At 42.1% G+C, this 27,245-nt stretch overlaps 1 protein-coding gene across 4 annotated transcripts in view; it reads right to left on the bottom strand.

Moving 5' to 3' along the window:
- Positions 1–27,245, bottom strand: part of epha7 (EPH receptor A7) — a 255,858-nt gene that overhangs the window by 146,817 nt on the left and 81,796 nt on the right. For all 4 annotated transcript variants that reach the window (XM_033021065.1, XM_033021066.1, XM_033021067.1 and 1 more), the window contains exon 5: positions 26,747–27,082. In XM_033021065.1, coding sequence (XP_032876956.1) covers positions 26,747–27,082 — 336 coding nt within the window. The remainder of the gene's footprint in view (positions 1–26,746; positions 27,083–27,245) is intronic.

Here is a 27,245-nt window from a genome sequence, read left to right as displayed (position 1 = left end):
TGTGAAGGGAAAGGTGCCGACCTGAAAAGTCAACAATCCTTTTTCTCCAGAAATGCTGCCTGACCTGCCGAGTTGCTTCAGCACTTTGTGCTAGGTGATTTTAACTGATATCTTAGAATAGATTAGGGACTGAATTTTAGGAGCACTCCTTTGGGTTCAAAGTGCTCAAGGACATCATGGGAAGATGAAGGTACACAAAAATGCTGGAGAAACTCAGCGGGTGCAGCAGCATCTATGGAGTATCCATGCCCATTTCCTTCGCTCCATAGATGCTGCTGCACCCGCTGAGTTTCTCCAGCATTTTTGTGTACCTTCGATTTTCCAGCATCTGCAGTTCCTTCTTAAACACATGAGATGATGAATGCAGATTATAATTTTCCTGTATTTCAACTGCACAAAACTGCAAAGAGAAACTGGTCACAACATTTGCAGTTTACCCTCAGTAGGGACTCTTCAGTCACTGCTGAATTTCTAGATGATTATATTTGAATTGTGACCTCTTGTTATTATGATATGCCATGAACTATACATGATGAACATCTTTCAGATTAGGATTTAATTAGGGAGGTCTTCAATCAAACCAAATTAAACTGAATTGAGCCAATTTCCCTAATCTGGCTAGTTAACTCTCATTTCCAGAATGCATCAACAAAACAATAGCAGCTGGCTAGCCTGGAGTGAAATTATTCTAAATATACTTTGAATATATTGAGCAGTTTAAAGAAAAACAATTCACTGAAAATTATTTATGTTAAAATGAACTTTCAATTTCCACTAACAACAAAATGCCCAATTTGAGCACATGGAGTCAAACTCATTAAAAATCGAGAGCTGGAAAACAGATTGGTCGCCTGGCAAATGTTGTGGGAGAACATTCGCGATAACAATAAACACCGTTAACTTCTGAAAGGTACCCTGAATGGTAGCCAAGGTGTTCAAAAGTAGCGCCAGTCATATGTGCACTTTAGGAGATGCCAGAAAGCTGTCGCCCCGACAAACTGGAGATACGCTGATTTGAGCACTTTAATGTACTAGAAACTTGTTTGAAAACCTCTCCGTCAAACAACACTCAAGCGGCCACTCGAGCACACACGATTCAGGGGGCCCGTCCGTCTGCCAGCTATAAAGGCCGAAATTGGATACGAGGGGAGATTAATTACCAAGATAGCGAACGATAATGCAAGTTAAATGAGAAAGTAATTAAAGTGCACCTTCCATGAAAATTATTCATTGCTGATGGATCAGGTGACAGATAAATCAAAAACCGTTTACAAAAAAAGCTACAGGTTAACACAGGCAGGCCTTTCCCTTGTGAGAGCATAGCAGTTTCTGCAGCTGTTGAATTGAATTATGCTGGGGCAGTGTTCATCAAATTACTTCACCGAAGCACAGACTTTAAGAGCAAAGAGAAAGGATGAGGTAATGTAAAGCTACCAATGTAAATGTTTGTGGAGAAGCAGTCCACAACTTTGCTTTGGAAAGAGGTGAGCAGGAGGTGGAGCGGTCAGCCGTATGGTTCTAGATTACTGAATCACTCAACATCATTTAGTTCCTTTATTGAAACCGTGTCCATCAAAAAGGGAGAGATAAATCAATATGATTTGTCTCCCCATTGAATAATACTCAAGAGATTAAAGCGACAATATCCTTTTTGTTCAATATCCTTTGGTTCAGTATTTGAGTAAGATTATTCTTTTTCGTCTTGCCTGAAGTCATAAAGTTATAGAGCTGTACAGCTTAGATATAGGCCCTTCACCATAGGATGTTAACCAAATTAGTAAATTGGGCTAGTCCCAGTTGCTGCATTTGGCCCATAGTCCTCTAAGCCCTGATCCATATATCTGTCCAAATGTCTTTTAAAAGTGTATTCTCTTCTTAAACCTCTTCTGGCAGCTAATTCCAGATACAAACTACATTCCGAGTGAAGAGGTTGCCTCCGAAGTCCCTCTTAAATCTTTCCCCTCTCACCTCAAAGCCTCGGCCCTCTAGTTTAACAATCCACGACCCTTGGAAAAAGGCCATGAGCATTTATTTTATCCTTGCCCCTCATGATCTTAATAGTCAGCCCTCAGCATCCTATATTCAAAACGAATAAAGTCCCAGCCAATGTAACCTTGCACTAGAACTCAAGCCCACAAGACAAGGTAACATAGAAGTATGGAAAATAAATGCAGGAGTAGGCTAATCGGCCCTTCGAGCCTGCACCGCCATTCAATATGATCATGGCTGATCATCCAAAATCAGTACCCCAGTACATCCTGGTGAACCTCTCCTGCACCCTTTGACCATTTAATGACATCCTTCCTGCAACCAGAATGCCACAGTAATTGATCATTTTTCTGATGAATAGAACCCAGTTTTACAAAAAATCTTTAAATCTTTACCCCGGGATTCCTACTTGTGCACTGATCAAAGTGCCGATTTCCAAGTGGGGCCACTCAATTCCTCATGAAACTACACGTAGAAACCCCTCAAAACCCATTCACCACAGTTTCTTTTTCTGAGAGGTTTGAGCAAGATGAAAACAGAAGTACAGAACACGAAAGTAAATCCTGTAGGAAGAGAGACTAACCACGTACATTAATAGGACTGGTCAACTCTACGGGACACAGTTTGTGGTCTACATTCCTAGAAATTGATCAATAAAAGTTTATTATTTTAGTATGCTCCAACAGAACCAAGGCTCTGCAAACTGAAGGAGCTGTGGGAACAAAGCCACTGACAAAGTAAGACATGTTTTCCACTACCATAGTTTTTGACTATCTATGGCACTGTAATATTCACAATACTGTTATGAAATAGACTCCACATTGTCAAATCAGAAATACCTCAGATCACTTCAGCAATGTAAATAAGCAAATCTTCTATGAAAGATGTATGTGGATACACGCACACACGCACGCACACGCGCACACACACACACGCACTCCCATACAGACCTTTCTGTCCTAGGTCTCCTTCATTGACAGTGTGAGGCTAAACGCCAATTGGAGGAACTGCATCTCATATTTCGCTTGGGCAGTTTACAGCCCAGTGGTATGAATATTGATTTCTCTAACTTCAAGTAGCCAGGCATTCCCCCTCTCTCTCTCTCTCTCTCTCTCTCTCTATATATATATATATATATGTATATCTCCCCCACCAAGGTTGCATTAGCTTCTCATTTTCACCCAATAAACAGATAACAATGGCCTCTTTCTTTTATCATCATTACTTTTTTTGCATATCTTTCATTGTCTATTGTCTACCATAATAAACTGTGCAAAAACCTGGAATTTTTTTGCTTTCATTTCCACACATAGAATGAATCCCGTTGTGAATGTGTAATTCAATTGTAACCATTGAAAATGTGTTTGACCACCTGAAAATACAATTCAAAAGTTGTGCCTTTGAGAAGTTTATCAAATGGCTGACATAAATGTTGGACAGAAGGGAAATATGCTGAAGCAATGGTCACGAATAAGCAATTTTTCGGATCAGGACCCTTCCTTAGAAGTGCGGTGTCATTTTAAAAAAAAAGAGAGAAACCGGAGTTATGGGCCTGTCCCACTTAGACGATTTTTTCGGCGACTGCCAGTGACTGTCAGAGTCGTAGCAGGTCACCGAAAAACTGGCGACTGGACTAATGGGCCTGTCCCACTTAGTCGATTTTTTAGGCAACTGCCAGCAAATACGACATTGAAATTCACCAAAATCACCACCTGGAGACACCCTACAACATCCTGGCGACTGCCTACATTAACCTGCCGACAACCTACGACCGCACCTACGTCAAGCTACGCTAATTTGGCATCAAACCCAAGGTCGCCACTGTCGTCAAAAAATGGTCAACATTTTTTAAAAACATGTTGAAAATTTTTCGGCAAACATAGTAAGACGCTATGACTCTTTGGGCGACTAAGAAGACTACTCACAACCATATGGGCGACACCCAGGCGACCATGTGTCGACCGCATAGTCTCCTGGAGTCGCCAAAAAAGTTGCCCAAGTAGGACAGGCCCATTATTCTCTCTGGAATAAAAGTTTACAGGAGATTTGATAGAAGAGTTAAAGATTATGATGAGTTTACATTTGGCAATAGTGAGAACACAACATGTGACAATAATCTGGAACTCTTTGCTTCTAAGGGTGGAAATAGCCAATCAATGCTTTTGAAAAGGAACTGAATAGACATGAAGGGAAGTGGTGTGGGCTATTGGGAAAGTATTAGAGAATGGAACTGATGAGACTGCTCAACATACAGGTGCTATGGATTTTGTTGGTGAAACAACACTGTGCTTCAATTCTGTTTTATGTAATATAGCTGAAAGAATTTTCCCGTGGCTTGTAATAACTAATGTTAGCAACAGGAGCTAATACAGGTAATAACACAGTGAACTGTTAAGACCTTTCTTTCAAAAGAACATGTTATTTTTGCTCGGCCTGCCAAGGTCTGCTTGGTCTCCTGGCAGCTAATCATTTAAACTCCTCTTCCGTTTCCTGTACCAAACTTTCAATGGTATGAACAATGATTTATCCAATTACAAGTAGTAACACCCTCCACGGCCCCCTCCCTCACCCCTACACTGCTTTTCTTTCCTCTGCTCCTATACATACATAAGTGCGCACAACATTTATTCCCCACCTTCCACCACCCTACACACTCTGTCGCTTTCCCCTCATTCGTGCTCTCATATCCCATCCCCGAGTCCCAATTGTCACTTTTAGTGAAAGGCTTGGATAGAGTGGATGTGGAGAGGATGTTTCCACTCGTGGGAGAGTCGAGGACTAGAGGTCATGGCCTCAGAATTAAAGGACGTTCCTTTAGGAAGGAGAAAAGGAGGAATTTCTTCAGACAGAGGGTGGTGAATCTGTGGAATTCATTGCCACAGAAGGCTGTGGAGGCCAAGTCAGTGGATAATTTTAAGGCAGAAACAGATGGATTCTTGATTAGTACATGTGTCAGGGGTTATGGGGAGAAGGCAGGAGAATGGGGTTAGGTGGGATAGATCAGCCATGATTGAATAGCAGAGTAGACATGATGGGCCGAATGGCCTTATTCTGCTCCTGTCACTTATGACCATAATCACCCCTTCTTTCTCCTCACTTTGGCTTTGTATAAACACTGCTGTAATTTCTAGATGGTGAAACCAAAATGTAGAAACATTGCCTTTATTAATTTCTGACAATGTGCACTTTAACCACCTGTGATTTTTTCTATTACAAATCTCAAATTGTGGAGTACAGAGGCAAATAAATAAATGATGGGTCTTTGTCCCATACATTATGGTGGGCACTGTATATCATTTGATGGGCTGCACAGTTTCTCACTAATATAGCCTCATTTCTAGTGACCAATATCAACTTGATCAACACATAGACATAAAAGGCTGGAGTAACTCAGTGGGACAGGCAGCATCTCTGGTGAGAAGGAATGGGTGACGTTTCTGGTCAAGTCCCTTCTTCAGACATCTCGACTTGTGTCTATCTACGGTTTAAACCAGCATCTGCAGTTTCTTCTTACACGTTTCAACTTGATCAGTAATGAGTTAAGCCCCTGTCTCACTTACATGTCCTTGGCACGCTAATTACGCGACCTCGTAGTCGCGTGGAGGTGCGAAGGTCGCGGGCGTCTTCATGTGCCCGCACAGCCGTCTGGAGCGCATTATGTCATTTGAAGATGGACACAAAATGCAGGAGTAACTCAGCGGGACCGGCAGCATTTCTGGAGAGAAGCAATGGGTGACGTTTCAGGTCGAGACACTTCTTCAGTCTGAAAGGGTCTGGGAGTAGAAGTGGGGGCGGACCGGATCCGCAACGGCCGTGAGCCCCAGGCGGAGTTCGACGATCGTTTGCCTGCTTCTGCTGCTGTTGGAGGTGAGACGTTGCGTCGCGCCAGGGTCTTGGGCCTGTCCCACTTTGGCCGTCAGTTACGCGACAGGCCTGTGGCGATCGAAGATTTTGTTCGGTATGAAATCTCGGAGCGCCGCGCAACACCGTGAACAACTCCATACTCCTCCGCGCTTCTCAGTGGGACCGGCCCCGCGCGGCCACACGATGCCCGTGGTGGCCTGCGATGACGAGGTTGCGTAATTTGCGTGCCAAGGACACGTAAGTGGGACAGGGCCTTTAACCAAAATAATGCTCCCCTTTCACCCAGCATAGAAACATAGAAACATAGAAAGTAGGTGCGAGAGTAGACCACCAGGTCCGTCGAGCCCGCACCGCCATTCGCTCATGGCTGAACACTAAACAGACACACTTACCCACAAACAGTAGACACAAGACACAGAACACAAGACACTACCCTCCCCTTTATACCGCTATCACCCCTCTCCACCCCAAGAACCTCGTGATCTCCTGGGGGAGGCAAAAAAACGGATAAAAACCCAGGTCCAATTCGGGAAAAAAATCCGGGAAATTCCTCTCCGACCCCAATCCAGGCGATCGACACTTGTCCAGGAGATCACTCAGGTCTTACTATACTAACCATACCTAGGTCCATATCCCTGCCCTCTCCCCGTAGCCCCTTATCCCCTTGGCAGCTAAAAAACCATCTATTTTAGTCTTAAATATATTTAACGTTTCTGCTTCCACTGCTCCCTGGGGCAGTGAATTCCATAAATTAACCACCCTCTGGGTGAAGAAGTTCTTCCTCATCTCAGTTTTAAAAGAGCCCCCCCTTATTCTGCAACTATGTCCCCTAGTTCTAGTTTCCCCGATCATTGGGAACATCCTCGGTGCATCCACCCGATCAAGGCCCCTCACGATCTTATATGTTTCAATGAGATCGCCTCTCATTCTTCTAAACTCCAAAGAGTAGAGTTCCAGCCTACTTAACCTTTCCTCATATGTCAATCCCCTCATTGCAGGAATTAATCTTGTAAACCTTCGCTGCACTGCCTCCAGGGCTAGTACATCCTTTCTTAAGTATGGACCCCAGAACTGTACACAGTATTCCAAATGTGGTCTCACTAATACTGTGTACAGCTGCAGCAAGACCTCCGTGTTTTTATACTCAATCCCCCTAGCAATAAAGGCCAAAACTCCATTGGCCTTCCTGATTGCTTGCTGCACCTGCATACTAACTTTTAGTGATTCATGTACTAATACCCCTAGATCCCTTTGCGTTGCATTACAACGCAGCTCCTCCTCATTTAGAAAATAACTTGCCCTATCATTTTTTTTCCCAAAGTGAATGACTTCACATTTATTAGTATTCAATTTCATCTGCCAAGTTGTTGCCCACTCACCTAGCTTATCTATATCCTTTTGCAGACTCTTCCTATCCTCCTCATCCCCTACTTTTCCTCCCATTTTTGTATCGTCCACAAATTTTGATATATTACACTTGGTTCCCTCCTCCAAATCATTTATATAAATTGTGAACAACTGGGGTCCCAGCACCGACCCTTGCGGAACCCCGCTAGTTACCGGTTGCCATCCCGAGTATGAACCATTTATCCCCACTCTCTGCTTCCTATTTGTTAGCCAATCCTCTACCCATGCTAATATATTACCCCCAATCCCATAATTTTTTATTTTTAGCAATAGTCTCTTATGTGGCACCTTGTCAAAAGCCTTTTGGAAGTCCAAGTATACCACATCCACCGGTTCCCCTTTATCCACCCGGGTTGTTACTTCCTCAAAGAATTCGAGCAGATTCGTTAAACAGGACTTCCCCTTCACAAAACCATGCTGGTTCTGTCCGATGAAGTCATGTTTATCCAAGTGCCCCGTTAGTGTTTCTTTAATAATTGTCTCTAACATTTTACCCACCACCGATGTTAGACTAACCGGTCTATAGTTACCCGCCTTCTGTTTACTTCCTTTTTTAAATATAGGTGTTACATTGGCCATTTTCCAATCCACTGGGACCATTCCTGCCTCCAGGGAGTTTTGGAAAATTATCACCAATGCATCCACAATCCCCACCGCTATCTCCCTCAAGACCCTTGGATGTAATCCATCAGGCCCAGGGGATTTATCCTCCTTCAGTCTCATTAATTTCCCTAATACCACCTCCTTGGTGATCTTAATAGTATTTAGCTCCTCCATTCCTACCGCCCCCTGTTTATCCAGCGTTGGAATATTTTTTGTGTCTTCTATGGTGAAGACTGATACAAAATACTCGTTTAATGCCTTTGCCATTTCCATGTTCCCCACCAACAACTCTCCAGTCTCACCCTCCAATGGACCAACGTTCACCTTAGCCACCCTTTTTCTTTTTATATAGCTATAAAAACTCTTACTATTAGTTTATTAGTTTTAGGAGCATATAACAGTAATGATAATAAAATGTGTTACATGGTCTCCAAAAGTTTTCAGCTTCATTTAAATTCACGTTATAGTAAATTTCAATGTCTGACTGCAACGTAAAAAGCACTGGTGAGGAAAGTTTAGATACTTTGGATTTATGATGATTCCCAATTCTTCTCCCTTATGGGTGTTGACTCATGCCAAAAACACAATTCCATTCAACAGATAACCTCTACTTTCTCAAGGTGAGCCTAGGTAAGAGTTGGCAGGCTATTTGACTGCAGGGACATCACACTTTGTACTCAAGTATCAAATGTATGTGAACTTTGCAGAAATAATCACCAAGTACCAATCACATCAGGGCTCCAGATCAAAGAGAAACCTGATTATTCTCATTCCTGGGTCTGTGCTTCCAAGGCCACCTGGAGTGCATCAGATGATGGTAATTTGGCCAAGCACAGAAGCAGTTGAGTTTAATTAAACATTCTTATTCAATCGTCCAAACAGAGAACCAATTTAATTTTTATTGTTTTGTTGGACATGAAGAAAAAAGTGTATTTGCATTTTTTTAAAGTCACATGGGAAACAGTCACACGGGAGTAAAATAGATAGGAAATATCTATTGCGCATCCCTCGATTTGGATCCTCGACTTCCTCATTCACAGACCACAGTCTGTTCATATTGGTGGAAATGTCAGCCTCGATAACAATCAGCACGGGAACACCTCAAGGCTGCGTGCTCAGCCCCCTGCTGTACTCACTCTATACTCATGACTGCGTAGTCGGTCATAGTGCAAACTCCATCATCAAGTTCGCCGATGACACCACTGTTGTGGGATGTATCACTGATGGAGACGAGTCAGAGTATAGAAGTGAGATCGACCGACTGACCAAATGGTGCCAGCACAATAACCTGGCTCTCAACACCAGCAAAACCAAGGAACTGATTGTGGACTTTGGAAGGGGTAGGATGGGGACCCACAGTCCCATTTATAGCAACATGGTGGAAAGGGTCAAGAGCTTCAAATTCCTGGGCGTGCATATTTCCAAAGATCTCTCCTCGTCCCAGAACACTGATGCAATTTTAAAGAAAGCACATCAGCGCCTCTACTTCCTGAGAAGATTACGGAGAGTCAGTATGTCGAGGAGGATTCTCTCGAACTTCTACAGATGCACAGTAGAGAGCATACTGACCAGTTGCATCGTGGCTTGGTTCAGTAACTTGTGAGCCCAGGAGTGGACAAGACTGCAAAAAGTTGTAAACACTGCCCAGGTCATCGGCTCTGACCTCCCTACCATCGAGGGAATCTACCTCAGTCGCTGCCTCAACTGGCCACACACTCATCTCTCTGCTGCCTTCAGGTAGAAGGTACAGGAGCCTGAAATCTGCAACATCCAGGTTCAGGAACAGCTACTTCCCCACAGCCATCAGACTATTAAACTCAACTCAAACAAAAATCTGAACTTTAATAGCCTATTGCACTTTATATGCTTGTTTATGTGTGTGTATATATATGTTCAATTGGTATATGGACACACTGATCTGTTCTGTATTTATTTATGCCTACAATATTCTGTTGTGCTGAAGCAAAGCAAGAATTTCATTGTCCTACCTGTGACACATGACAATAAACTCTCTTGAAATATATCTTGCAAAGTGCTGCAAGTTCATAATATATTTAAGATATTCAGATGTTCTCTTTGTTCCTTTTGAAAGCTTTCCAGGAAACTTCTTAAAACACTTGATGCAGAGCAGAGAGCAAATCAACAGCGTAATACCATTAAACAGAACAGGTCTCCTTTTTTCTAACACTGCAGAAAACAGTTGAAGTTTAGCAGCATTTCTCATAATAAATTTAAGATTTGGCTTTAAAATGTCTTCAACAGAAACATACCTTTTCCTTCAGGAACGTCAATATAGAGTCAAAGAATAAAATCCTAATAATACATCTCAGAAGAAGCCACTGAGCCCATCATTCCAGTATTTTGTAGTGCACGCCTGCTCTTTCCCCACATCCTCTCCATCTGCGTATTTCATGACTTCCCTTATAAAGATTGTTATTCAGTCTGCTTCTGCCACCTTTTCAGGCATTGCTTTGCAGCATAAATGCTTTTCTAAAAGTTCTGAGTTATTTGTCAATCATTTTAAATTTATGTTTTCTGGTGAGTGATCTTTCTGCCACTGGATACAATTTTGTTGTATCAACTCTTAACAAAATCACTCAAGATCTTGAACTCGCAACCAAATCTTCCTTTAACTTTCTCTGTTCCAATAAGAATTCTAGTTCTTCCCATCTCCCCATGAAACCCATCTTGATCTTTATCCAAGATCTTGACCTCCCTCCTAAAATAATGGTCCTTGATCTACAAAGAGAGTGTTGTAAAGTTCTACAAGCCCCCTTTCTGTTTAAATGCCCACATTGATTTAAGTAAAATGCAATCCTAAATACCATAAATTGGAATAAAATTCTTTAGATGGCAGAAATGGTTGTCGACTTCAGGAGGGCGCAGCCAAAGCATACACCCCTCAACATCAGTGGCACTACAGTGGAGAGAGTGGAGAGCATAAAGTTCCTTGGTGTGCAAATTACAGACAGCCTCACCTGGTCCAGGAACACCACTGGGACCGTCAAACGGGCCCATCAGCGACTGCACTTCCTGAAGGAAACTAAAACAGGCCTCACTCCCCACCAACATCCTCAGGACTTTCTACAGGGGTACGGTGGAGTCTGTACTCACGTACTGCATAAATACGTGGTACTCCACCTGCAACTGCTCGGACAGGAAGGCTCTGCAGAGGGTAGTGAGGGGAGCAGAGAGGATCATTGGCATCTCCCTACCCTCGGTACAAGAACTGTTCCAGAGCCGCTGTCTGAAAAAAGCTCAGAGAATTGCTAAGGACAAACTGCACCCTCTCCACATACACCTGGATCTCCTGCCATCAGGCAAGAGATATCGAAGCATCAAAGCCCGGACTACAAGACTGTTAAACTGCTTCCTACCACAGGATGTGAGGCTGCTAAACAGTCACTCTGTACTCACAGTCACTTGATTCTGCGGCTGGCACGGACACTTTAATAACTGGCACTGGCCACTTTAATAACTGGCACTGGCCACTCAAATCAGCTGCCCCGGACATTTTATGATTGGTTTATTGTATTTTAACGTTGTGTTTTACCTGCTTTTAACTATTTATACTGTTCCATCAGGGACTGGATTGTTTTTAGTATTATGTGTGAAATATTTTAAATTTCATGTGCGATGCTCCGCTATTCCCTGGGAAACGTCTTTTCATTTTGCACTGTACAACTGTTGCTTGCAAGATGACAATAAAGGTTGATTGATTGATTGATTGAAAATGATTTTCAATAATATGTAAAAGTAATTAAATAGCAGTGAAATGCAGCACCTGAACATCAATGTTGTTTTGTGCTGAAAGAGGTTAAGAATCTCAGGACATTATCTGAGCTTTTCATAAAAAATCATTCTGCATTTCTTTTTCAATAACACAAATGTATTTTCAAGTAACAGACTTTGTGGTAACATTTCCTTATTAAATTTAACACAAGGTGTATTGAAATTTTATTAGCTTTACCCCATGATCTAATCCCAACTCCAGCCATAAAATAAACATCTTTTGCAAGTAGTGCTGAACTTGCAAGATTTCTTTTTGTCAGGATCCAACATTTACACTTCTTAAAGTGACTGTGTCAATGTTTCCTAATTTGATTTTATCATTCTAGATAATCTCTGCAATTAGTGGATGGTAGAACTGAAGGTGATGCTTTGTACTGATTGATACATGTAGGTCACCCATGGATATTATACTGCATCCCAAATGTGGGCCATTCATTCAGGGAAAAAGTCCATAAATTGCAAATAACCAGCACAATTAATTCAATTAACACAATTAATCCTGTTAACCTGCAACGAGTAATAATTTCATTGCTCCTTTGCCAGTAAAATATGGCAATTAAACACTATTCTTGAACGGCTCTTGAAACTCATTATTCTCATGGCTAACCTATTGTAAATGGTGTTATTTCTAAAGACATTTGAATCATCGGTTGAAACAAAAGTGTTTCAAAAGTTGTGATAATACAAAAGCTTTGTGCAGCTTCCCCTTTGCTCCTTTGAGTTGACTTGATTGTATTTACATTCTCTGTCTGATCGAAAAGTATGCAAAACGCATCTTTTAACTGTACATAGAAAATAGGTGCAGAAGTAGGCCATTCGGCCCTTCGAGCCAGCACCGCCATTCAATATGATCATTCAAAATCAGTACCCCGTTCCTGCTTTCTCCCCATATCCGATTCCGTTAGCCCTAAGAGCTAAATCTAACTCTCTCTTGAAAACATCCAGTGGATTGAACTCCACTACCTTCTGGGGCAGATAATTCCCCAGATTCACAACTCTCTGGGTGAAAATGTTTTTCCTCATCTCAGTCCTAAATGGCCTACCCCTTATTATTAAACTGTTACCCCTGGTTCAGGACTCTCACAACATGGGGAACATTTTTCCTGCATCTAGCCTGTCCAATCCCTTATGAATGTTATATGTTTCTATAAGATACCCTCTCATCCTTCTAAATTCCAGTGAATACAAGCCCAGTCGATCTATTTCATCATATGTCAGTCCCGCCATCACAGGAATTAACCTGGTGAAGATCAAAACTGCACACAATACTCCAGGTGCACTCTCACCAGGGCCCTGCATAACTGCAGTAGAACCTCCTTGCTCCTAAACTCAAATCCTCTTGCAATGAAGGCCAACATGCCATTTGCTTTCTTCACTGCCTGCTGTACCTGCATGCTTACTTTCAGTGACTGATGTACAAGGACACACTGGTCTCGTTGCACCGTACAAGGACACCCAGGTCTCGTTGCACAATAATAAACCTAAACCATTGAAGCGTGGCAGGGTTTCTTCCCCACTGCATCAACAAAGCAGATATCATCATATTCTGCAGGCCAGGTTTTCCATCTTCTTTGGAGACGTCCTCAATCACTTTAAATCTTGTCCTGTGGGGAGCCCATTCACTGCCACAATATGTAATGAAATAAAAATGGGATTCCAACCCACTATGGTGCACAATTTCAGCAATAGCTACGTCTAGCATCCCATTTCTGGCATACCACCACTTCTGGTGTACAATGTCAGACTATTTAGCTGGACTACAGAGCTCTCAATAGAAACCACTAGCAGCAGTGGCTTCTATTGAGAGCGTTTACATCAGGATTTTTCTAACACGGCAAAATAATTCAATTTTTAGACCCTACTATTTTTTCTTTTCTTACCATCAGGTGATAATGTTGTATAATGACAATGGTGCTGACATGTTCACATATCACATTCTCAGTATACAATAAATTACTACTGTATTACCAATTACTAACAGTATTTTACAATTGAAATTCTGACAATTCCTTTCAGTATTTTTGATAGCACTGACTCAAATGGTTCCAACATTTATACAATTTTGTTTTTGGTTTCTTAATAATGGGGGATATGGGAAGAGTAAGTATCTGTAACTCAGTGCCTGCAGGTTTGATGAAAACAACAGTCAAACATGGCTTTTAAAAGGGTCTTTAACACAAGGAAATATAGTTGCTGGTTTACAAAAACGGCATGGTGGATAAGTAACTCAGTAGATCATTCAGCATCTTCATAGTGATTTGCAGGGAAATGGGGAAAAAGTAGTGCAAGGATATGAACAGATCTGAAGATAGACACAAAATGCTTGAATAACTCAGCAGGTCAGGCAGCATCTCCAGAGGGAAGAAATGGGTGACATTTCGGGTCGAGACCCTTCTTCAGACATGTGATGGAACAAATCTGATTGGCTGGCTTCCTTTTGTTGCATAATTATCCTATGATTTCCTTAGAGACCAACATAGGCATTTTAAAAAGGAAAGTTAAAATATTTGTTCCGGCAATGCTCCTTTTGATTAACTTTCTCTCTTCCTCCTCCTATGACAACAGTCATGCAGAGTTGTACAGTACAGAATGGACCCTTCAGGCCACCACATCCATTCCAACCTTTCTGCCCATCTCTATAGATAGGCAATTTGCGTATTCAACTGCCTGCCTAAATGTCTCTTAAATGTGATTATAACTGATTCCATCATCACCTCTGCCAGCAAATACTGTGTATCAACCACACTGTGTAAAGAAAAAAAATCCCTTCAGATACCATTTAAAACTCTTTGCAATCACTTCAGATCTACATCTTCTTGTATATGCTACTTTCAGGGCACTGGTCAGCCTCCTGTGCTTCAGGGGAAACAAACCAAGCCTTACCTGTCCAAAATGCAACATCCTGGTGAATCATCTCAAATCTCTAGCCAGTGCAACCATCTTCTTCCTTTGAAGTTATGACAAGAACTGCACATGATATTCCAAATGCAGCCTAACCAGTGCTTTGTAAAGTTGTAACATAATCTCCCAAATTTTATGTTCTCTCTTCTGACCTGTGAAGGCGAACGTGCTGCATGCTTTCTTCACCACTTGGCCCTAAACATTCATGGAACTATGGACCTGAACTGCCTCAATATACCTCAGTGCATTACCGTTTTCCATATATGTCTTATCCCTATATGACATCCCAAAGTGCATCAAAGCCAATATCAGAAAAAAAAATTCTGCCAAGGCTCGACCCAATATTTAACGTGATCTATATCCTACTGTAGCATTAATACAACTCTCGCTATCGACACTACCATAAATATTCATCATCTGAAAACAATATGCATGCCTCTTACCTTCAGTGTGTGTGTGTGTGTGTGTGTGTGTGTGTGTGTGTGTGTGTGTGTGTGTGTGTGTGTGTGTGTGTGCTGGACTGATTCAAATAAATATTTGACTCAAAATATAAACTCTTCACATCATAATCGTGAGCTATATATATAATATATATATATATATCCCAGGATTTCATCAAATAGTGGTACGGAATCAAAGCACAGCAAAGGGAAACTTCATTTGGAACATATGACCATTGGTTGCACCATAGCCGTAGCTGATAGATTTATATAATGGCACAAAGTAGACAACGCATTCAATATCCAGGCCCACAAAGTACACAGCCTGCCAACACTGTAGATCATTTCCATGGAGCACAGCACTCCAATTATAGTCATGGTTGAAGATGCCGTTCGAGTGTGTCAAAACCTATTGTATGGCCAAATCCTTTTGCTGATGTTCAGCCAATTGAAATAGATTGAGATAAGAGTAGTTGGATCACACAAGCCTACCAGGGTGCACTCACTATCTACTGTGTAGTAGATTTGGGAATAGAAAATGGCATATCAGAGTTTGTGGAGGTAAACAACTACAAAATGATCTCATAAGCATACAGTAAGGAAACAAACCCTTCAATCTAATTGGTTTGTGCCATACAAGATGCCCCATTTGCCTCAACTATCCCCTCTAGCAGCGCGTTCCATACTCAACACCGAGTGAAAATATTGTCCCATGTCCTTTTGATTTTAATTCCCCTACCCTGGGTGAAAGGCGCTGTGCATTCACCCTATCTATTCTCTTCATGATCATATACACCTCCATAAGATCACCCCTCAGCTTCCTACGCTCCAAGGAAAAAGAATCCTTGCCTGCCCTATCTCTCTCTCGAGCTCAGACTCTCGAGACCAGGCAATATAATTGAAAATCTTCTCTGCACTTTTTCCAGCCTAATGACATCTTTCCTATAACAGACAATAGACAATAGGTGCAGGAGTAGGCCATTCAGTCCTTCAAGCCAGCACCGCCATTCAATGTGATCATGGCTGATCATCCCCAATCAGTACCTTCTCCCCATATCCCCTGACTCCGCTAATTTTAAGAGCCCTATCTAGGTCTCTCTTGAAATCACCCAGAGAACCTGCCTCTGAGGCAGAGAATTCCACAGACTCACCACTCTCTGTGAGAAAAAGTGTTTCCTCGTCTCCATTCTAATTTCCTCGTCTCCGTTCTAACAGGGTGAATAAATTCGAACACAGTACTCCAGGTGTGGCCTCATCAATGTTTTGTACAACTGTAACATAAAATCCCAATTTCTATACTCAGTACCCCGATTGATGAAGGCCATGGACACCAAAAACCTTCTTGACCACCCTATCAACCTGTGACATAATTTTCAGGGATCTATGTACCTGCATTACTAGATCCTTTTGCTCTACAGCACTCCCCAAGACCCTCCCATTCACTGTGAAGGTCCTGCTCTGGTTTGATTTTTCAAAATGCATCACCTCACACTTATCTGCATTAAACTCCACTAGCCGTTCTTCAGCCCAGTTGCCCCACTGATCAAGAGTCTGCTGTTCGTGCCGATAATCTGACCTCAGTAACCAAATAGATTTGACATGTTGCAATTTGAAATATTCCAGAGATGGATTCTAACATCAACATCTGTTCAGTCTCCAGAATCGACACAAACAAAACACCAAGACTACTATAACGATCAACCCTGTGGACCGGGAATCGGAGAGGAGGTGGAGCTAGATGGTGGCAGACGCTGGACAAGAGGCCCAGTGAGAAGCACCGGGGAGCCTTACTTCCTGCGCCCTCGAGTTCTGCTGCAGGAGGCACCCACCGGGGAACGAGGGCTGACGAAGGCCAGGTGTGGAGAGGGATGACGGTTCACGGGACGACTGGAATGGAGGTGACGGGCCTTCATGGCTAGCTGCAGCAGGGACAGTAAAATGGCGGCAAAATGGTGCCTCTTGCATATGGACTCGGAGGGCTGTTCGGTACATACTGCACTGACCCGGGTGATTGTGGTTATGTACGGGGGATAGTCTTGCTGAGGTTTATGCAAAAAATGTATTTCACTGTGCCTGGTACACGTGACAATAAAGAAATCACAGAACCATTTTTATTCCCCATCTGGTACATGACGCATTCTGTGTGTTACTCCAGCAAAAACTGGGTAGCCACAAACAGCATGGTGATAGTACCTGTGGATAAGACAATGTTATCCAGGTTTGTTATAACGAGAATATACTCACATTTGTGCATGCACTTAGGCACTCTTACACGTCAAACACGTTCCTAATGCAAGTTGCCCTGTCTTGTGAGTACCACTTGGGAGGCATCCGTACACAATGATTAATCTGTATGGCATAACGCACACAAACTGGTTTCGATTATACATTGGATCAATTTTCTTTTCTTGCATGTAATTTGCCAGACTAATTCTTCTTGTCAAGTTCTACATTGGAATCCTACAGAAAGTAAAATGTACGATTTGACTTGATGGCAGCCAGTCTGCTAGTTAACTTTTCAAATTTAAAACCATATTGATAATAGAGATAACCGATGCATGTTAATGTCACTGAGTAATTTTCAAGTTACATGGGATTTCAAGGAGTAAATTGCCATTGCCCTTGAAACACCGAGTGGTAGATCAGTCTTGTTGCTGAAATTTACTCTGTTGTCTTCCTTAAGAATACAATGCTGCAGTGGTTCAGTGACAATGTAATTACCTTGTCCCCAAAAGGTTGCAAGACAAAAGGTTACAAACGAGAGGCACGAGTACATAATATAGCTGGTAAATATAGCTGGTATCCCGTGGAGCTGCGCGCATGCAGCGGGGGTATTGGTGGCGTATCACGCGGGTGGTGGGAGTATCCCAGGGAGCTGCGGCCCCGAGACTGGGGACTCACCCGCTGTGGACAGAGGACCCGCACGCAAGGCCCAGTCCATGCACCGCAGATCGGGAACCCACCTGGAGGCCTGACTCGCCTGTTTAGAGAGGAAGGAGTCAGACAGAGGGCCGGTAAACAGACCAGCTGCGTGTGGGAGTGCACGGCCTTGACAGTGGAGCAGGCCGCTGGAGGCCCTACAACAACCTGGGGCTTGTCTGGACCGGGCGCTGATCTAAGAGGCCGAGCATGTGGTGGGCACGGCCTACAGCAGTGGATCAGCGGCAGAGGACACCATGGCTATGCTTGGCCATGCCTGACCTTTGAACTTGATGGAATAATGCCAAACATGAATTTCACTCTGTAATGTTTAATTGCATATGTGACAACAAATATCCATTGAACCATTGAAATCGTGCAGTACTGAGAGACTGCAGCATTGTCCAAAGTACTAAAATGTTATTCTGAGTCTGTAACTGCCATTTCAGAGGAGTAAAATAATCCAAATACTATTTATGGAAGGAGAAGCAAGTTTTTTCTTGGTGTCCCAACTGACTCATTCATAAGAGGTCTGACATAACAAGGAGAATGTTGGATAAAGGCAATATCTCTGAAGAAAGTTCATACTTCACATACATTACTTTAACATTAATTTTCTACCTGAACAGATGCTACCTGGCCTGCTGAATGTTTCCATGAGTTTCTGTTTATATTTTAAAATTAAAGGGAATTAGTTAGTGATTAAAAAGGGGATGAAGAGTATTGTTTTGACCCAGAGAGTGGTGGGGGCTGGAACTTAGTGTCTAAAGAGGGTAGTGGCAAAGAAACACTCAGCAAGTATTCAATAGATTTAGATGTGCTTTTGAGGGGTGAATTTCCAAGGTTAAAAACCAGAATTCAGAAAGCACTTTTGACAGGAGTATCTTTTGATCTCTTAAGACTGTAAACATTGCATTAAATTAAATTTTAAATGTTTTTCTTTCTATTAGGACATAAATTAGCTTTCTACTATTTATTGCTGCTGTTTGACTGACAATAGTTTCAAAATAACTTTAAAGGTCTGGTTTCTTATTTAGTTTTGGTTTAGTTTATTTTGAGATACAGCGCGGAAACAGGCCCTTTGGCCCACCGAGTCTGCGCCGACCAATGATCCCCGCACATTAACACTATAATACACACACAAGGAACAATTTTTTACACATACACAAAACCAATTAACGTACATATCTGTACATCTTTGGAATGTGGGAGAAAACCGAAGATCTTGGAGAAAACCCACGTGGTCACGGGGAGAACGTACAAACTCCGTTAACCTAGCACCAGTAGTCGGGATTGAACCCGGATCACCTGCGCTGCAAGGGCTGTAAGGCAGCAACTCTACCACTGCGCCACCGTGCCGCCTTACAATTAAAATTATTAGTCCTAAAATAGAGGCAGCACGGTGGCATAGCGGTAGAGTTGATGCCTTACAGCACCAGAGACCCGGGTCTGATTCTGACTACGGGTGCTGTCTGTACTGAGTTTGTATGTTCTCCCCATGACTTTCATAGGTTTTGTCTGGGAACTCCAGTTTCCTCCCACACTCCAAAGACACACAGTCTTGTAGGCCAAACGGGTTGATAAAATTGTAAAATCGTCCCTAGTGTGTGTAGCATAGTGTGAGAGTACAGGGATCGCCTGTCGGCGCAGACTTGGTGGGCTGAAGGACCTGTTTCGGCACTGAATCTTTGAACTAAACCATATAAAGTAAATTAATTAACTATGCAGATCTTCATATCTTGACCAGAAAAAAGACCAGAAAAAATGTCCACCACAGTATTCCAAGTGTAGGAAAAAGGAAGGCATGACAGTTAAAATGTAACCAGCTTGAATATAATACAAATTCAAACCATTTCTTCACCACACATGCACCTTTAGAAATATACAAACTATACCTCCAGTCAGGAAACATGATACTGCCACGTCAGTAAGGTAATGCAATTAAACGAAATCACTCAGGCATTTCCTCCCCATCCTTGAGAAAATGAGATTCGAGTGGGATTCGGACACTTCCTCTGAGGACTAAGTTAATATCTTACCAGGATCTCACACCTGGCACAACATCTTATGAACCCGTGACATTTATTAATTTCATAGATCATTGCTTCTTTTGTTCTATGGATATATTTTAAAAAACTGGATTCAACATTAGCATCTGTGATTACAGATAATGATCAAAATATGCCCCCCCTCCCCCCCCGTTAAAAAACAAAACAGGCTGGACTATTAGGTTTTACTTCAGTAAATGTCTGGAAGCTCTGGACATTCGGACAATACTGCCCTAATGTTGTTACTAAAATTGCAATTATTGTTGATTGACACAATCATTCTGCCTGCAATAAGACATGATTTCACATGGAACTAACTAATCTAGGGCAGATTAACTTTTTGCTATTTTCCAGCAGTTTTGCAAAAAAATCACAATTTTGAAAATATTATAATAGAATGTAATATTTTTAATTGTTTTTTTGAATGTTTGCGAGAGTGAGAGATGTTGGTAAGAATTCAAACAGCTTAGATGGACACAAAATGCTGGAGTAACTCAGCGGGACACACAGCATCTCTGGAGAGAAGGAATGGGTGACGTTCCGTGCCGAGACCCTTCAGACTAATTTCTCAAGAAGGGTATTGACCTGAAACGTCACCCATTCCTTTTCTCCAGGGATGTTGCCTGAGCCGCTGAGTTACTCTAGCATTTTGTGCTTAAATCTTCAGTGTAAACCAGCATCTGCAGTTCCTTCCTGCACAATTCAAACAGCTTGACAGCATTACCAGCAGATTCAACTCAGGTGTGGCTTCCCGGCTGGTTAAAAAATTACCATGGGATTCATGTTATGCCATGCCTCACCGATTAGGTTTTGGTAGATTAATTGCGGGATTTCTTGTTGCGTCACTCAACCCAAAACAAGAAACATTTTAGCAGAATATGCAGGCAACCCACTGCTCCAAGGAAATTTCAGATCACAATGACATTAGGACTTTATTTAGCACAGGAGGCTGAGGGGTGATCTTATATCTATATTACTAAAAGTAAGAACTTGACCGCTTTTGACTCACTGCGATGTGATTTCCGAGAGAACGGCGCCAGTTACGGCCGTCATTTTTGGCCACCTCGCTTAGAGCCCCCCTCCGCCGGACTGGACAGGAGGATTTTTCCCATCGATAAAAAATCAGAGATATATTAATGTTTTTTAAAAATTCGCCATTCTCTCTGCTGCCCCTGCTGGTGGCAGGGGGAGGGACTATGAAACCCGGAAGTGTCATGGCTCACTCAGTCTCTGCCAGACGGAGGAAGCGAGAGGGTGAGTCCCCGGGATGTGGTTTTCAGCAAATGTGTTTGATGTTTGCAAAGTGTTTGCTCAATTAGGTTGGCTTTTTAAAGGGCTTTCAGCAAATGTGTTTTGTTGGCTTGCAAAGTGTTTTTGTCCAATTGGCTTGGCTTTTAAAGGGCTTGCTTGCAACAGTTTTCGGATGGATAAAGCGTGAATAAACATTTTATTAGATCGGGACTGTGTTTAATTTCAAAATTGACGCTCATTCTGTGATTTTCGCTTAGTTGCAAGATGGCACCAATGACGTAATTTCCGGTTAGCGGCATGCTGGCGCTGAGTGCGTCATTTCCGGTTCGAGGCAAGAAGCGAGAGGGTGATGTCAAGGTGGTGCCGAGTGCAGGTGCCATTGAATAATTCAAGAGAGCTGACTGCTCTGTCTATGGTGAGTGTGTTTGTTGGATGTTATTTAAAGCACGTTTTTGCTTCAGCAGCAGCAGCCTCTACAGGAGGCTTTAAACATTCATTTTACACACTGTATATTCAACATGTTCTGAAGTTTCTTGGCATTTTAGTATTGGGTGAGTGTGTGTGAGTGAATGAGTGTGTGTGTGTGTGTGTGTGTGTGTGTGTGTGTGTGTGTGTGTGTGTGTGTGTGTGTGTGTGTGTGTGTGTGTGAATGAGTCTGTGTGTGTGTGTGTGTGTGTGTGTGTGTGTGTGGTGGAGGGTGTGTGTAATCAACAAATAACAAATAGTACGAACTAGCGCAACAGAAAGCTCCCGCCCCCCCCCCCCCCCCCACTGGCCAGCAATATTGGAATTGGTGGAGAGGTGGAATATTGCGTTGGGTGACCAGCCCTCCCGTGTGATGCTGGGACCCAACGGGTCCCACTTAGTCTAGTGTTATATGAATTCATGAGGGAAATAAAAAGGGTGAATGCACAGTCTTTCACCCAGGGTAGAAGAATCAGGAATCAGATGACATAGGTTTAAGGTGATAGGGGCATGATTTAATATGAACCCAATGGGTAACATTTTCACAGAGAGTGGTGGATATATGGAATGAGCAGCAGAGGAGTTAGTTGAAGCAGGTACAGACAGTTGGATAGATATATGAATAGGAAGTTCAGAGGTATGTGGGGCAAACACATGCAATTTTGGGGACAGGGGATCTTGGTTGGAATGGATGTTGGGCCAAAGGCCAGTTTATGTGTTATATGACTATGACAGGCACAGCCAAAGAAAGGGTATGGAAGAGATCTGTCTTTCAAAATCCAATTCGTCGAAATGCACCACAATATTACTTTGAAATTAAAAGAATTTTCTGCAATCTGCGTTTAAACATTCAGATTGATATTTTTTAATGTTTAACAGTACTTTTACCTGAAGTCCCAAAATACCAGTTGTCGTGGAGAGAATTTCAAACAGTGAATAAGACTGGTTTTTCTAGCTTAATACATATCAACATTTGGGAATGAAATTCCTCCTGTTCATAAATCTCTCTCCTCAGTGATGTTGGCAGCAAAATGGCATTCCCCGTTCCTCAATTTTTATAAAGTTGCATAAGAAGGAAATCTTTTGTCCAAGTGGGGTTAGGTTCAGCGATAGCTTTAGTGACTAATTATACACTTAATGGGGTATCCGGGACAATTATGCTCTTAATGGGGTATCAGGGACTCATTTGTTTCACTTTGGTGAACTTCATACAGCTTTAAACACATGAAACACCACAAATACATTTCCTGTAGGGCTTATAAAGCCATATCAAGCACTGTATTTACACAGTATGTTTGAAGATAACATCAGAACCAATATATGTTGAAATAAGATGGGTCAATAGACCTTAGGCCTTTCTCTTTGTTGCTAGTATTACCTCTCAACAAACCAAAATAATAGTGTACATCACTCTGTGTGGAACTTTCATGGGTGAGGTTATTAATTTGGCTGATCTCTACATTTTGTAATTGTAGACCAAGTTAGGTGTGAACTCTCCACCCTTTAAAAAAAAAAATCAATTAGTACCTTAATTACTACCCTTAGTGACTATACAATAAAGGGTGATCTAATACTTTTGAAGCATTGTATTTCATTTATCTGTGACACAAGTGGAGAATGCAAAATAGGCACTTCTGTCAAATATTTTTACTGCTGCATTATAATTAATGGGAAATATTTTTTTTTAAATTGGGGACACTAATATACTGTTGCTGACAAGCTATGGCTCATTAAGGACTGCTTGCACGGAAGAAGCACTAATTGTTTTTCACAGGTCTCCTTCCCTTGTCCTTGTGTCCTTGCCGAGACTAGCAGTCACAAGCCCAGGCGTAAATCTCTGTCACGTACCTTGTCACTGAACATACATCATCACTTTCTGCTCATCCCTGATTCATTCTGCTTGCTCACAGCAATTATCTCTCTCTTACTGCTTGACCTCTCGGCAAATGGAGTGCAGCAAGGTTGCTAATTTTTTTCCCATGGACTTAGCAGTTAATTGATCTCCATTTGGCTGCCCAGAAACATTTTCACTGAGTTAGCTTAATGATAAATCAGCTTGTGCCTGTTAAACAAAATCCTCTGCTTCCTTAGCTGTATACATTCTATCATGCCGTTATTGACCAGGGTCTCGATTTTGACATTCAGCAACATAAATCAAATCACCACTGTGAGAATGCTGACCATTGCTTTATTTATCACTTGCTTACAACACTCGAAACAAGTCTCTGGGTGGTTTACACTGGTGCCCTTCCTTGTTTTTAAACTAGGCTACTTTATTTCTGGAGGTGAAAACAGGTACCAGAATTACCTATTCAAGCACTAATTGTCAAGACAACACTGGCCCCATGCTCTTTCTGAGAATAGTGAGGTAACTTGAGCAAACAGGTTCAGATTGGAGAGAGGAGGTTAGAAATGTGTGCATGTATGAGAGGTGACTTAAAACAATTTATACCTGCCAAGGACATTTTTAAAAACATTCTGGTGGAATCCAGCACACCTCTCCTGCACAACTGTAGTAGGTTGTGTAGGAAGGAACTGCAGATGCTGGTTTAAATCGAAGGTAGGCACAAAATGCTGGAGTAACTCAGCGGGTCAGGCAGCATCTCTGGAGAGAAGTAATGGGTGATGTTTCGGGTCGAGACCCTTCTTCAGACTGATGTCAGGGGAGGGGGTCGGACAAAGATAGAATGTAGTCAGAGACAGTAAACTAGTGGGAGAACTGGGAAGGGTGAGGGGATAGAGAGGGAAAGCAAGGGCTATCTGAAGTCATGATGGGTTAAAATAAAACACCTTTTCAACCTCGAGTGGTAAATAGCATGATCAAAAGCAATGCTTTGATTAAACGGAACATAACCCCTATGGTGACAGCAGTAATACATTTGTATTTAATTTAATCAGCAGACCATGTCCTGGTACAAACTAAACCTGTTAAAACAATTAAGATTTGAGGGAAAAGGCACCATGAAAATAGTTTTAGTGCCTGAGCTTTTAAAGCTCAGTGGCTTCCATCCAAAGAAAACGCTGTTAAGATCTTTCATTGATCTTGAAAGCAGAAGATAGATGCATCTTTTTTTTTGTCACAATTACAACACTCAGTATGTGGTAATGCATTTCAAAATAGATAATATTCACAGTGTCTCTTAAGAGACAAAAACGGGACTGTGAATGATTATTTTAATATAAACTCATAGATTTTTCTGTAAGACAGCAAGTCTATTGAAACACCAATTGGAACATTATAACAAACAACGGCTGTTAATTTTCCGCTGTGTGGGAGTGGTAAATTTAAGCTGCTTTGTCCTTATAAGAGCACAATTTCTGTGTGCTATAAATGAGTACCAGCACTTGGCCATCTACAAACTTCCTTCACTAAATGAAAATAAAATAAATAACTGTTTCCAGTAACGAGTACTTGCTGTTCCCAATTGATCATAAATGGAATGTCCAATTTAACCTGTGAATTACCAATAGCAGAAATGCTGCATTTAACTTTAACATTCAACGTTGTTAATATCCTCTGATTTAAACAGCTCACAGAAGAATATCATCATGTCTATCCATCATTTCTATATTAACAGTTACAGTGCTGAAATGTTAAGAGTCATATGCTTTTGAAATTAGGAAGAGCTGTAAAAATTACTCCAAGTGAATGTGCTACCAAAAAACAGCTAAAAAAATATTCACACTTGAAGCTTGAAGGTGATTTGCACTACAGCCGTTTGGTATCAGCGCCCTCCAACTACAGCTGACACACCTAACTATTCCCCAAACCCTCCATCCACTGAGCTCCACCTTATACTTGAGGTACAGTGCAGAAACAGGCCCCTTGGCTCAGCGAGTCTGCGCTGACCAGCAATGACCCTGTACACTAACACTATCCTACACACAATTTACAATTTTATCGAAGCCAATTAACCCTCAAACCTGTATGGCTTTGGAATGTGGGAGGAAACTGGAGCACCTGGGTCATAGGGGCACATACAAACTCCATACAGACACCACTCGTAGTCAGGATCAAACCCGGGTCACTGGCACGGTAAGGCAGCGACTCTACCATTGTTCCACTGTGCCACCCTTTCTACCCCTGACACCTGATTTGCACTCCAATCCCCTGGCCACTTACCCAACAACGGTCCCACACTCCCCCATCTACCAACCTGACCACTTCCCCTAATTTCCATCTTCCGTCATCTGACCATCAAGTTCATTTAAGTCTCGATTGGGCTTCCAATTACCGTTCCTTTCTGCCCCAGATGAGACATTTACACCCAAGAAATGTCATGGTTTGGGTTTCGGGCTTACACTGACCTCATGCTCCTGAGATTATTTGTCTCGTGACTGATGGTTTAAATCCAATATTCACCAAAGAAAGTAACAGGTTCTTAATTCTGCAAATAGCAGCGAGGATTGAGGTGAAGCCAAGACAATTTCAAAATCAGGATGTCCCTATTTGTGTACGAATGATAAAATTACTGCAGAAAGATTCAAAAGTGATTTGCTAAAGTGATTGTGAGAGGCTCATAGTTATGAGAAATCAAGAGAGTGATTGAGGGTTCTGTTTATGAGCGGGTTAAGGAGGATTCAGGAATTATATCATAGCAATAGTTCTCCTCTAATGTTAATTCAAGGACCCTCGAATTCAAAATAACAGACTTAATTTACAGCATGAAAAAAATACTATGGTTGATGGCATTCAAAATTTGAAAAACACCGGCCAGACCTAAAATTGATGTTAGAGAGAAAACATATTGTTTTTAATGTATAGGCTTGGCATCAGTTGATTGTTGCAAAGAAACATTAACCAACAAAAGCAATGTGGACTTTTACATTTTTTTAGATTCAGCAAAAGATAAACAGTAAGTGCTTTGTGAAGACACCACAGAGTAGAAACTCGCTCACAGTCATTTGTAACTAAGCAGCAGCTGCTAAATTGTGCATTTAATACCACTGAATAATGAGAAATTACTAAGTGCTAATTTGCAAGTGCAAAATAACTTCTGCTGCACAGATCATTATACAGACCGTGCACCGAGCCAATGTTTGGCTCTTGCTGGCTCACCATCTCACCTGCTTGGCTAGTGGTAATGCTGACGGCCGCAAACAACCTCTGGGTACGGCTCAGGTCTGAGACACCATTCACGGCTTCCACCTCGAATGTGTAGTTGGCGTGGGCCAGTAGGTCTATGATGGTCACGTACGTGTCTGCCAGTCCAGTCTGCTGAGGCATGAAGCCGATGCTGCCGCTACATGGCATGCACTCACCCAGTTCCCAGCTGCAGCGTTTGCACATTATCCTGTAGGTAACGTCATTTCGGCCTCCGGTGTCTGCTGGCGGGCCCCACTCGAGATTTACTGTGGTCTGGTTTATGTTATAAATAAGATTTTGTGGTGCAGAAGGAGGTCCTTGGGAATCAGAAAACAATTATCACCAGTTAATAATTTGCTTGCCATCAACCTCAGATAAGTCCTTTAACTGGAAACAATATACACTGTCACAAAGTGCTGGAGTAACTGAGCAGATCAGGCAGCAACTCTGGAGAACATGGATAGGCAATGTTTCGGGTCT

This window comes from Amblyraja radiata, chromosome 5 (assembly GCF_010909765.2).
Source record: "Amblyraja radiata isolate CabotCenter1 chromosome 5, sAmbRad1.1.pri, whole genome shotgun sequence".
NCBI lineage: Eukaryota > Metazoa > Chordata > Chondrichthyes > Rajiformes > Rajidae > Amblyraja > Amblyraja radiata.
Note: the sequence above shows the minus strand (reverse complement) of the source record. Positions and strands in the feature narration are given on the sequence as shown.